The sequence below is a fragment of the Ictidomys tridecemlineatus genome, chromosome 2, assembly GCF_052094955.1.
Source record: "Ictidomys tridecemlineatus isolate mIctTri1 chromosome 2, mIctTri1.hap1, whole genome shotgun sequence".
Classification (NCBI taxonomy): Eukaryota; Metazoa; Chordata; class Mammalia; order Rodentia; family Sciuridae; genus Ictidomys; species Ictidomys tridecemlineatus.
The window spans coordinates 11,587,103-11,600,358 of NC_135478.1; the positions used below are offsets into that span (position 1 = coordinate 11,587,103).

The 13,256-nt window shown below is 39.9% G+C and overlaps 1 protein-coding gene across 1 annotated transcript; it reads left to right on the top strand.

Moving 5' to 3' along the window:
• Positions 1-5,989: 5,989 nt before the first annotated feature.
• Positions 5,990-6,922, top strand: LOC144368033 (olfactory receptor 7A17-like). The gene has a single exon (XM_078026182.1). The coding sequence runs from the start codon at positions 5,990-5,992 to the stop codon at positions 6,920-6,922; it is 933 nt and encodes a 310-aa protein (XP_077882308.1).
• Positions 6,923-13,256: the final 6,334 nt, after the last annotated feature.

Below are 13,256 nucleotides of genomic sequence, written 5' to 3' on the forward strand. Positions count from 1 at the left end.
CCAAGAAACTCGGGACCTGATGGCATCGCTGCTGAGTTCTACCTGACATGTGAAGATCTAACAGCAAGCTTCTTAAACTTCCCTCCATAATTAAACAGATGGGAACTCTTCCAAGCTCCTCCTATAAGGAGAACACTACCCTAATACCAATTCCAAGTAAAGACACAGAAAATTATAGGGAAGTGTCCCTGGTGAAGATCAATGCAAAAACCCTCAGCAAAATACCGACAAACCAAACCCAACAGCACATTAAAATGATGACACCCTTATCGAGTAGCATCTATCTGAAGAATAAAAGGACACAGGCCAATCTTGGTGCATCACAGCAACAGAATGAAGGACAAAAACTGTCTGATCATCTCAATAGTTATAGAAAGAGCTACTTGGTAAAATTCAACATCACTTCACAGGAAAGCTCTCAACAAATTAGGTGTAGAAGGAATGGTCCTCAGCACAATAAAGGCTACCAGTGACACACCCACAGCTTACATCATACTGAAAAGCTTTCAACTTTTCCTCTAGGACCTAGAACAAGAGCAGCATGCCCACCATCAATAGTACTCATTATAGGACTGGAAGTTCCAGCCACAGCAAGTAGGTAAGAGAAATAAAGAGGCCACCTAAATTTGGGAAAGAGGAAATCAAATTAATCATTTGCAAAAGACATGATTTTTAAATATGTTTCTCATTGATACATAAGCATAAATAATTATGGGGCACAGGCCTTATTTGAAATGTGCATTCCCTATGCAATGATCAAATGTGGATTATTAGCATGTTCATCTCCTTAAACATTTATTATTTCTTTCTTTGTGTGTGGAGCCCAAATGTCTATTGAGCACTGTGGCAAAGAGTAGACAGACCCTGTCCTCAGGGTGTTTCCATTCTGTTCCATGTTGAGAGTCTAACTCCTACTGGGCACAACTATGTAGGTCCCATAACCATCCTGAGCGTGATTTGTATGAATGTAGAATGAGGTTCATGGTGGTACAAAACACAAAGAATGAACTTCTTGTAAAAACTAACAAAGAGAGTTCATATAAGTTGCTAACCTCAGGACTACATCCATAAAAATAGCTAACTACCTCTTTGAATGATCAAAATATTTATAGAAACAGGACTTGATGACCACTCTCCACATGGGTTACAAACATGGTATTTTTTAAGTATTGAAAAGTGTTACACATGCAAGGATCATAGAAAATAATCCATTTTCTCAAAATATCAGGGGCTGTGTCCCTAACACAAGCTAAGGTTGTGTGGATCCAGAGGACCTGGCCAAGACAGGTTCATCCATCCAAGATGTTGGAGAAGACTTTCAGTCAGGGTTGGGTCAGGTGTTAGGAATTCAGCTCTCTGGAGGTCAGAAGATTCCTCGGAGAAGAAGAAACAGAGTGATTCCCCTGGAATTTAATCTGGTGTCTTGGGAGCAGAAATTAGCAAGAAAAAAAATTGCTTCTAGTGCAAAGCAAAGTCCCAGAGGAACATGATGCCTAATGAGCAGACACACAGAGCTGGAGGTAGCTCCCTGCCCTTCTCCGTTGCTGCCTCAAACTTGAATTGCATGAGACACAGCTTTTTTTACTTAGGAGCCTGGCATCTGGCTCAGGGACTCATGTGTGACCCCTTCCTGCTGGCTAGTTGGACAACATTGCTTCAGCCTTCATCATCGCACATCCAGGGAAGAATTTGGTTCCATGAGACCCTTCATTCAGAACCTGCCCAGGTGAGTCTGAGAGCCCAGCAGGTGCTGCAGGGAGGCATCAGAGAGCAGGCTGGAAGCCAAGGACATGGCCCTAAGGTCACTTGGGAGCCAATCCAGCCTCGCCCAGAGCCATAGATGGCTGTGGTTGTTTGCTCAATTATTTGATTATACAGTGATGCATGTATTTACTATGCTAAAAACAGGAGTGAACAGTGAGCTCAGCAATGCCAGGCAGGTCCTCGATGACCATGGGGTGAGGGAAAAAGCAGCCCCATCAGAAGAGGGAGTGGTTTCAGTGTAAGCAGAGCTTGTGTCAAACAATTGTATGGAAAAGAGAAATGTGCATTATCTGTAGAGGGACACAAAGGAAAGGAGGCATTTTTTATTTCTGAGATGGAGCAGCATTTTTATCTGCTCATTTTTAATTTTTATGAGGTTGTTTCAGTTCTATATAGCATTAGCATTAATTTGGATGTAATGTTACAAGCATGAAATACAATTAGCTCCAATTCAGTCCCCAGGAATTCCCTTTTCGCTCCTTCCTTCCTCCACCTGTTCCCTTTCCTCTGCTATTTATTTTTAATTAGAGTTTTCTGGATCTCCATGATGGTGAAACTCCCTGGTACATTCACATACGTACACAGGAAAGTGAGGTCAGATTCAACCACCATTCCTCCATTTCCCCATCCCTCCTCCCTCCCCCTCAATCCCTTCTTCTGCTCCCTGATTGCTCTTCTATTTTCACACAATGCCTCCCCTTTTTCCTTATTTTTGTCTTGCTTCCACTCTCAATTTTCTTGTTATTATCACGTGCACATTTTCGACACTTATCAATATTACGATGGGTGGAATTTTCCAGTTTATTGTTTCTTTATTAACTTTGGGAATTATTATTTTGGCCACCAAAAATTTTAGATTCTAGTTAGTAAAATATGTGTATCTCATTACTTCTGAGTTTCTTGCCTTATTTCAGATGATTCTGCCCACTCAATAGCTTTATATGTCATTTCCCCAATGTTCCTCTAGAATGTATTGTTTATTTTCATACTGAGTCTTTAAGTTCTTCAGATTTGTTGTGAGAATCGAGCAAGGGAGCCTCCTTCAATATTTCTTGAAGTCAGTCTTTTAAGAACCTTTCAACGTTCCTTCTACTAAACAGAAATACAACCCTGTCTTATTTTCAGTGTCTGTATATACCGAGGCTGAATTCCCAATTCATCTAACAAATAGTAACTAACCCGCCGCACAATCTGAGGAAAATCTTTGATAATAATCTTTTATGTCTAAGTCTCTGCTGATTTAATTACAAATCCATTTGATCATATCAAACTATTGTTATTATATATCTTCTTGCACATACTGCTTGATGCTCCATTCCATTTTATTTAACAGTTGTTTTAAAACCCTTCAGTTTAGCCCAGTTTTATTTCCCTGCCATTCTTTTGGTTAGACAACCTTCCTTTACTTTAATTTGACTCTGGATAATGTGTGCACATGCCATTGTGAAAACAGGAAGGCGAACCACACAGGTGAAGTCAGCTCTTTGGATCTTGCCTCATGAGGCCAAAGACAGTTGTACCTTGTGTTAAGTGTGTGCTGTGATGGCCTCGGGGATAGGCCACATGCAGGATTTTATTCATTGTGAAAGGACAGTCCTGTCATGGTGTGTGCAGGAGTTTATAGAATATGCTGTTAGGAGTCCTTTTCCTGTTGACTGAGGACTACAACCAGTGAACTAGAGGGTGCCCACTGGGTTTGTCCCCAGTGTTCCAAACAGAAAGCCCAGGAATAACACAGAAAGACACCATAGGAGTCTGTGGAGAGGGGGGCCATCTTCACCACTACCATCCACAGTCACCAGTTGGTATTTGTCTTTTAGCATCTGGCTCATTTCATACAATGACAAATACCAATTGGTTTTCATTGTGGAATCCAAAGAACGTTAATCTCACAGAAGTGGAGAGAACAGTGGCTACCAGAGAGTGGGGAGAGGAAGGGGAACAGAAATGGAGAAGAGTTGATAAATGAGCACAAATTCCCAGTTAGGCAGCTGCATCAACTTTGGTAATCTTTTACACAGCAGTGTGTCTGTGGTTAACAAATAGGAATCATATATTTCAGAATCACCAAGAGCAGGAGTTTTGAATATCCTCAGCACAATGCAATGATTAATATTTGGGGTAATGGATATGTTAATTACCCTGATTTGATCATTGCACAATGTATACATGTCCTGAAATCCACATTACACCCTTAAATATGTATCATTATATGTGTCAATTAAAATGAATTGAAACATAAATCCCAATTAGACAAATCAGTTTCAAATGGCACAGGAAAACATCTCTTTATATTTTATATAAAATGTACAAATTTGTTTTCCTGTTTTGAATTTTTCTTTTTTCTTTCCTCTGATAAAAATAAGTTAATATTTGCTTTTTCCCCACGTATATCAATCTTCAACTATATTGGCACCAAAAATATTATTATTACATTTGTTTTTGAGAATTTTGTGTTTTTAAAATTTATTTACAAAAATTAATGACAGCAGAATGTATTACAATTCTTATTACACATATATAGCACACTTTTTCATATATCTGGTTGTATATAAAGATGTTGACACCAGTTTGTGTCTTCATACATGTAATTTGGATAATGATGTGCATCATATCCACCATCCTTGCTAACCCCCTGCCCACTCTCTTTCCCTCCCACCCCTCTGCCCTATCTAGAATTCATCTATTCCTACCATGCTCCCCCTCGCTACCCCCAGATCCTTAGCAGATACAATGACTTGGGATGCAGCCATAGATGAGGAATATTCTTTTTTTCTTAACTTCTCACCAAGTCCACCCAAGCTTATTAGAGCTTTTCCCCCATTTAAGCCATTTCATTGGCTCTCTGCTTATTTTGAAGAGTTTTTATATTTCCTGGGTTTTGCTCTTCTTGTTCTGCTGTGCTGGGGATGAAACCCAGGGTCAATCCTCCTTTTCTTCCTCTTTCTTTTTCTTTCTTTTTCCTGTGCTGGGGCTGGAACCCAGGGCCTTGCCTATGATAGCCAGGTGGGCTATCACAGAGCTACATGCCCAACCTGTCTGATGTTTCCTTGTACTCAGGGCAGAAAATGGCCAAAGCCAAAAAGAACGCCGGAATGACATGTGTATGGAATATTTAGTAACAGGAATTTATGGGTACTATTTGTCCAACCTGATAAACATAAGTTAATATCAACAGATTTCCTGGTGTTTACTCCTTCCTAAGAGTGCCCTGGGCATGACAGGAAGCCACTCTTAACATTGCCCTAGAAGACCATATCGTGTGTGTGTGTGTGTGTGCGTGTGTGTGTGTGTGTGTGTGTGTGTGTGTGTGTGTGTCTTTAGTTTCTAGGCTCAATATATTGCAAAACGTAACCCATAACCCAAATACCAGAAGATAAAACAACAGATGGAAATAACGAAGGGATGAATTTCCATTCAGAAGGCATCCTGGCAACCAACTTAAAATGCAAATGCAATATGTGCCTACAGTTTCCTTGGGGCTGAGCACTCAGCAGCAATGAGGTCACTGTGACTTTCATTATTCTCCAACATCAGCTCACATCCCTCTCCCCCTTTCTTATTCCACTGGTCACACGGTCCTTGCTGACCCTGGATATCTGAAACAGGCACCTCCCTCAGGGCCTTTGCACTAGTTTTCTCCTTTCCAGGTACACACTTCTAAAGATGACTCCGTGGATCCTCCTGACTCTTCCTGGGTCTCTTTTCCAGTGTCAGCCTCTGCCTGTCTTTGATGAACACGCAGCAGAGAAGAAGACTTTCTCTCCACAATCTCCTTCATATCTGCCCTTTGTTCTTCAGAGAAACGGATAACTTCTGGCACGCCACAGGATCATTTCTTGACATTTGTGTGTACTCTTCCTCCATCATTAGATAAAGGAACATTTGTCTTTTAGCATTGACCAGTCACTGCCTAGACCATGCCTGGAACATGATGGTCACTAAATGATATGCCTCAAATGCATGGGAAAAATTCACATCCCCAATACTTGGGGGAAAGGCTAAGAGTAAGACAGGTATTCCAGATCAGAGCTGACAGAGGGATCCCTGAAGGAGAGTCACACCAGAACTGAGACATTGGTGTCCTAACTGCATAATAGAAATGACTGCATTCCCATCAGGTTAGCTTTGCATAGTTGTGTCATGTCTCTTTTCTCTCTCTCTCTCTCTCTCTCTCTCTCTCTCTCTCTCTCTCTCTCTCTCTCTCTCCAGTTACATTAAATAAATGGAAACAGAAAATGACACAAGAATTTCAGAATTTATTCTGCTGGGGTTTTCAGAGGACCCAGAACAGCAGCCCCTGATATTTGGACTTTTCCTCCCCATGTACCTGGTCACTGTGCTGGGGAACCTGCTCATCATCCTGGCCACCATCTCAGACTCCCACCTGCACACGCCCATGTACTTCTTCCTCTCCAACCTGTCCTTTGTGGACATGTGCTTCACTTCCACCACCGTCCCCAAGATGCTGGTGAACATCCAGACACAGAGCAAGGTCATCGGGTTTAAAAGCTGCATCGCCCAAATGCATTTCTTCCTGCTCTTTTCAGTGGTAGACATTTTTCTGCTGACCATAATGGCTTATGACCGCTTTGTGGCCATCTGTCACCCTCTGCACTACACAGTTATTATGAAGCCCTGGTTCTGTGTGTGGCTGGTTCTGGTGTCCTGGGTTGTGAGTATGTCACATGCATTGTTGCAAAGCTTAATGATGTTGCGACTGTCCTTCTGCACAGATGAGGAAATCCCCCATTTTTTCTGTGAACTTAACCAGGTGGTCCACCGAGCCTGCTCTGACACTTTTCTTAATGATGTGGTGATATACTTTGCAACTGTGCTACTGGCTGGTTGTCCCCTGGCTGGTATCCTTTACTCTTATTCTAAGATAGTGTCCTCCATCCGTGCAATCTCATCAGCTCAGGGCAAGTACAAAGCCTTCTCCACCTGTGCATCCCACCTCTCTGTGGTCTCCTTGTTTTATGGCACAGGGCTAGGTGTGTACCTCAGTTCCGCTGTGACCCAAAACTCACGCTCTATTGCAACAGCTTCTGTGATGTACAGTGTGGTCACCCCCATGCTGAACCCCTTCATCTACAGTCTGAGGAATAAGGACATCAAGAGTGCTCTGAGAAGACTCTGTGACAAAGAGAAATTGTGAAAGCATCTTTTGTGCTGAGATTGAAGAAGTGCCCATGATCTCAGGACTCAGAGCCTCCGAGCCAGAAACCGGGGTCCTATCAGAAGGAGGAAGCAGAACTTGCTCCTTCTACTTTACTGCTGGAGTTTTACTTTCTTTGATTTCTTTCTCCACATAATCAATTATGTGTTTCACTTGTTGCACTTTCTTCCCTCAGTGAGATCCAGTCCTCAATGATTTTCTGATTCTTTTTTTTGTTTGATTCATTTTTGTTTCCGTTTTTCTCCTCACACACAATATGGATTCCTTGATTTTCAAGACTAGATTGCATGAATGTTTGCATCTGTGATCTGTAGTACAGTTCTTTTTAAGGTGTTTATATACTGAATGTTTGTTAAAATTTGGACAGGGGATTGTTGTATAGAGTCTGAACCAGAAAGTATAAATGGGTTAGTATAACAAGGGTCTTTGAGGTGGGAAAATATTTCAAACTCATTGACTTTGATTTTGATATTCGTATCACCACTAAGGAAATGAAGTCAGCCTGCAGAAATATTCCTGAAGTCCCACATTTACTGTGGCATTATTCACAATAGCCAATATATGGATTAACCTAGCTTCCCATTAATGGATGATTGAAAAAAGAAAATAAGGTATTTATACACAATAGAATATTATTCAGAAATAAAGATGAATGAGATCTCGTCATTAGCAGGAACATGGATGGGATTGGACATTGTTACATGAAATAAACCAGAAGACAAATGCTATACATTCTCTATCCTACGTGGAAGCTAAAGAAAAGTTATGGTGAATATATAATAGTGATTCCTGAAATCTGGGAAGGATGGAAGGGAGGGAGGGATGAAGTTATGTGAGCCAATGGTACTCAAACACAGAAGGATTAAGTTCTGATGCCCAGCATGGGGAGCACAGAGTGCAATATCTTGTTATATACTTTATGAAGATTAGGAGGGTGGAGTTCAAAGACAACAGACATGAAGAAATGATATGGGCAGAAAAATGTTACTTACCCTGACCTGGTCGGTGCACACTAAATGCATGTTTGAAATATCATGCTGGAGCTCATTAAAACATACAATGCTAACACATTAATAAAATGACACTCTGTACCTTCCAGTGCTGTTGAACCACTAGCTTGGTATTATCTCATTGGATGATTCCATTAACACCTTTATGAGGAATCAGGAGCTCATGGTAACTAGGCAACCAGCTCCAGGTCACAGATGAGATGAAGATTCTAAAACCCAAGGCTGTGGCAACCAGGCTGCTCTCTTAGCCTGATAGGAAGCTGCCTGAAGGCAAACTTCATGATGATAATCATTAAAGCTCAAATGAACAGAGGCCTTCGGATACAAACTCCTGCTTCTGGATTTCTCCCCAAGAAAGAAGTGCTCTGTCTCAGGATGTTGCAGTCTTAGGAATAAAGCAAACACCAAAGTAAGGTTTCTGAAGTTCCCCTTGGTAGCTTAAGGTGATTTTTTTGTACATTCATGAAATTGATCCCCTTTCACATTTTTGAGCCACTTGAATTATTTCTTTAAATCACTGATTCACAAACTTATTAGATAATTTTGTGTTTTTAAAATTCTAATTGAAACAATTTGCATATACCTGTTTGCTATTTTGAATTTATTTTAATATTATTATATTTGAATTAAGTAGCATTGTGTATATTTGAGGTTTACAACATGGTATTATGGGATTTACATAGATAATAAAATGTTACCAAAGCAAGTCAGTTTTCCTTAATATACAATATATTACATATTGTACCCTAATGCTTTGTATCTTAACAATATTTTCAACATGAACATTTTGTAAAGAGAGAGAGAGAGAGAGAGAGAGAGAGAGAGAGAGAGAAAGAATTTTTTAATGTTTATTTTTCAGTTTTCGGTAGACACAACATCTTTTTATTTTATGTTATACGGAGGATCGAACCCAGCACCCCGCACATGCCAGGCGAGCACATTACCGCTTGAGCCACATCCCCAGCCCCCACAATATGAACATTTTTTAAAAAATATTTTAAAAAACATCTTAATCACACAAAAGTATGGGATATGGTATTATGATTTGATAATATATACTGTATATTGATCAAACCAGGATAGTTAACATTCATATTTATTTACACAAGTTTAAAAATTTGTTTGATTAATTTAATAATTCTACATAGTATGGGAAGTAGTATATGTTTCAATACATGTAAATAATAAATGTGAATCAAATGATCCCATTTCCATTCTTCTGCTTGTTTGGAAAATTTGAGCTCCTCTTTTCTCATTGTTCACATCTACATTGGGTTATTCTCTAGTCACCCTTTCAGATTGTAGAAAAATAGAACTTATTCCTTTGTCTCTACATGTCTGCGTGCTGGCTCTCTATCCTCCCAGTGAAACATTTCACAGCTTCTGGCAATCACTCGTACATATTCTAATTACCTTTTAAAAACTGCAAATGAGAGGCAAGATGTGGAATTTGTCTGTCTGCATGCACCTTATTTCATGAAATTAATGTCCTGGGAATGTGCATGACTTCAGTGCATTTGAGACCATTGAACATGTTCTCAGTTCTACTCCTATATTTCCTCCACTTCTTACAAAATGTGCATCCTCTTGGGCTCTGTATTTCAAATTCAATGAGGGGAGGGGGGATAGTAGAGGATAGGAAAAGTAGCAGAATACAACAGTTACTAATATGGCATTATGTAGAAATGTGGATGTGTAACCGATGTGATTCTGCAATCTGTATTTGGGGTAAAAATGGGAGTTCATAACCCACTTGAATCTAATGTATGAAATATGATATGTCAAGAGCTTTATAATGTTTTGAACAACCAATAAAAAAATAAATGAGCAAAGGAAAATCAGTAGATAAGAAGACTAGGGAAAGAAAGGAGGGGAGGAAAAAGAGGGTAGGGACTGAAACCAAATCCCATGCATGTTTGATTTTGTCAAAATGAACCAATGACAATGTATAACTACAATGCTTTAATAAAAATAAATAAAATGCGAAAAAATCCAAATTCAATTGATTATGGTTATTCATGTTAACAAATCAAACTTTATTTCAACAAATCACCATCCAAGCAGCATTCATTTCAAAATCCTTCTCTTCTTCATGAATTTTTGATGTTCATAATATAATACTTTTTAATTTGATTAAAGATTTTGTAGTAATTCTGCTTTGTTAAGATGTCTATTCAAATTTAGGCTAATTTTACCATGTTTTGAAAATAATGTTTCATGGTCCATAATAAAAAGCAAGCCAAAATTTGCCCTTTTACCTCTTCTAACATAAAATAATCTTGCCCAGTTTTTCTCGGTGAAAATAGAGCTAAGTTGCCTTTCCAATTTCTGTCTAATCTTGGCCTTTTCCTCAATACCAGAACATGGATTTTGTTAGAGCTGTCAATACATTCTGTCAAACACTTCAATTATAAGGGCTGCTGTGTGTGTATGATTCTTTCCCTTTATTAACAACTGACATAAATCAGCATTAAAAGAACAGTATTTTGCTACCTTCCCTTTGTTGAGATAGAAAACCCAATGTATGTTTTGTTTGGGGGCAGGAAGTTCTATCAAGAGCAATTTACACAAGAGAAATAGTATCTAAGTTGAAAAGCAAGAAGTCAAATCACCCATCAGCAGATGACATAGGGTTTTAAAGTTCATTTTTGTTGGACCCATAATTGCATATGTTTATGGGATACAGTAATTTTAAAGGAATATATCAATAATCAAATCAGGGTTATTGGCATTCCCATCTCCTGAAACAGGTGTTGTTTCTTTATGTGTGGAACCTGAATGTCAATTGAGCACCTGCTATTTCCAACCATGTGGTCTCTGCCAATTATGTCCACAAAAACCCAAAGGATCATCAGAGGCTATAAAAATAACTAAACCTTCACAAATTGTAAAGCCAGGAAGAAATGGATAAATTCCTGGACATGTACAACCTGGAGATAAATGCCACCTACAGATATTGAACCATCATTAATAGAAAACCTGAACAGACCACCAATGAGTGAAAATTTTGAATCTGTAGTACAAAGTTTCCTGCAGGTGGGGGCCCCCAGTGCTGCACCCCAAGTGTGTCAACCTGTATGATCACAATTTGCTGACTCCCAGGAGCAGGGCATTTCTGGACTCACTTAATGCTCCAAGAGACTTACCCCTGCCCTGGTATCATAAGGAGCTTATAAAATGTGGAACATATTCTCAATAGCTGATGTGTAATTGATATGGATTTGATATGGAGATGATCTTATTGTACCAGGTACTTCCTGTGAGCTCTAAAACATAGCTTGCTTCTCATATCCGCTTCATACAGTAGGTGGGATCTTCAGGTACTTGTAAGCTACTATATGCAGATACTCAGGTACCAAATCCAACATTTGATACCGAAGGTCAGAACTGAGGTGGATGGAGGGTTCAGAAAACCTCAATACACCTACACTGGATTTTTACACTGGACCACAGCTGTAATACTCCAAAATGAGACCATTTACAATGACCCACAACATCAGTATTAAGTAGGAGCTAGTTACAAATGCAGAATCTCTGGCAACTCTGAACCTATGGAATCATAATCTGTATCTGTGCAATGTTCCCAAGGGATCCATAGACTCCATTGAGGTGAAGATGTTCTGGTTTAGAGCAGGGTTTCACAATGTCACACTGCTGATGTTTCTGTAGATAACTCTGTGCTGAGGGCTGGTGCAGCAAAATCTCTGGCCTTAATCCATTAGAAGCACCACCCACTTGGGATAAACAGAATTCTCCAGTTATTGCCTAGTGTCCATTAGAGACAAAATTGTCTCTGGGTGAGGTCACCTGCATAGAATAAGCAACATCTTGATGGGGCTCCAAGGAAAGCCATTGAAGTTTATCTGGTGTATAACTTTGATTAATTATCCTTCTGAGATCCACATCTGCAAAATGAAGAATGAGGTCATCACAATATTGACCACTCAGAATGGGCTTTAATCCTTTGATTTCCATTTTTGTTTTAAGAGATGGCACTTGCCATTTTGCCCAGGCTGGTCCTGAATCCTGGGCTCAAGTGGATCCTCCAGCTTCAGCTTCTTAAGTAGCTCAGACAACAGGTGCATGTGTGTGGAGGTTTTCACAAAATGTGAAAAACAAATGAGAATATATGTAAGGTACTAATCTCAGGGCAACATGCATAAAAAGATCTGAATGTATTACTTAAAATTGCTAAATATTTTCTAAATTAAGGAGTAAATAATGGTTCTTTACATTGTAAGTATGCATTTTCTAAATGTTTGGGGGGAAGGGTCATGAATGTGTAGGGGTAGGCTTAAAATCAAAGAGTCATAGTTAACTCTTTTTTTGAAGAGCAAATAGCAATTTCCTGGCATTATCAGGACTGTGTCCCCAACACATACAGGGCTCTGGGGATCCAAGAGGCCTCATTAAAGCAGGTTCCTCAGCGTCAGGCTTGGAAGAAAACTTTAAATCAGGGCTGGGATTAGGTGTTAGGAGGTTAGAGATCTGGAAGACAGAAAAGCTAATGGAGAAGAAGTAAAAACTAATGGATTCCCCTGGATTTTCACCTGGTCTCTAGGGAACAGAGAATCTGCAGGGGAGAGAAATCTTTTTTTGCGTAGAATCAAGTCCCACAGAGGAATGAGTGCCCCTGGTTTGGAGTTGCAATAGAAAGGTCTAATGAGAAGTCTCAGGAGCTGTATATATCTCCTCTCTTGTTCTCTCTCAGAATACTTGACCTTGGGCAGGGCAGGATGTGATTGTTCTTTCTGAGGTCTAAAGTCTGGCTCCGAGACCAATGCTTGATTCATTCCTCCTGTCTTGTCTGGGTCTCCAATCTTCATCTGCAAGTGTTCAGAGAGGAATCCGGATTTCCACACAGAGCCCTTGTGCTCAGAGTGTTCATCTGGGTCAGTAAGAGATGCAGCCAGTCTGGCAGGAGAGGTTCAGAGAATGGATGCCAAGGGTGCTCATCTGAGGTCCTCTGAGCCAAACCTGGCTCACCCTGAACTGAGACAGGGCAGTCATCAGGGCTGTTTGCCCATTTGATTTATTGAGTTAATTAATGTATATATTTATGATGCTAAGAGGGAAGTGTCAGTTGAACTCAGTATTGCAGGGTCATCACTGGCAATGAAGGTAATCAAAGCACAATTTGAAGAGGGCATGGGAGGGGTACTGTCATTTCAGTAAAAGTAGATACTTTTTTCCCCCGGAGGATCTTTGCAATTAAGGGGAATAGAGAAATGGGGCCTTTGCTACGCATAGAAACATTTAAATGAGGGCATTTCAATTTTATTTCTAAGATGGAGCATATATGA

What these genes read in the sequence shown, in the direction of transcription:
- LOC144368033 (XM_078026182.1), top strand. Translation starts at nt 5,990, where the DNA reads ATGGAAACAGAAAATGACACAAGAATTTCAGAATTTATTCTGCTGGGG.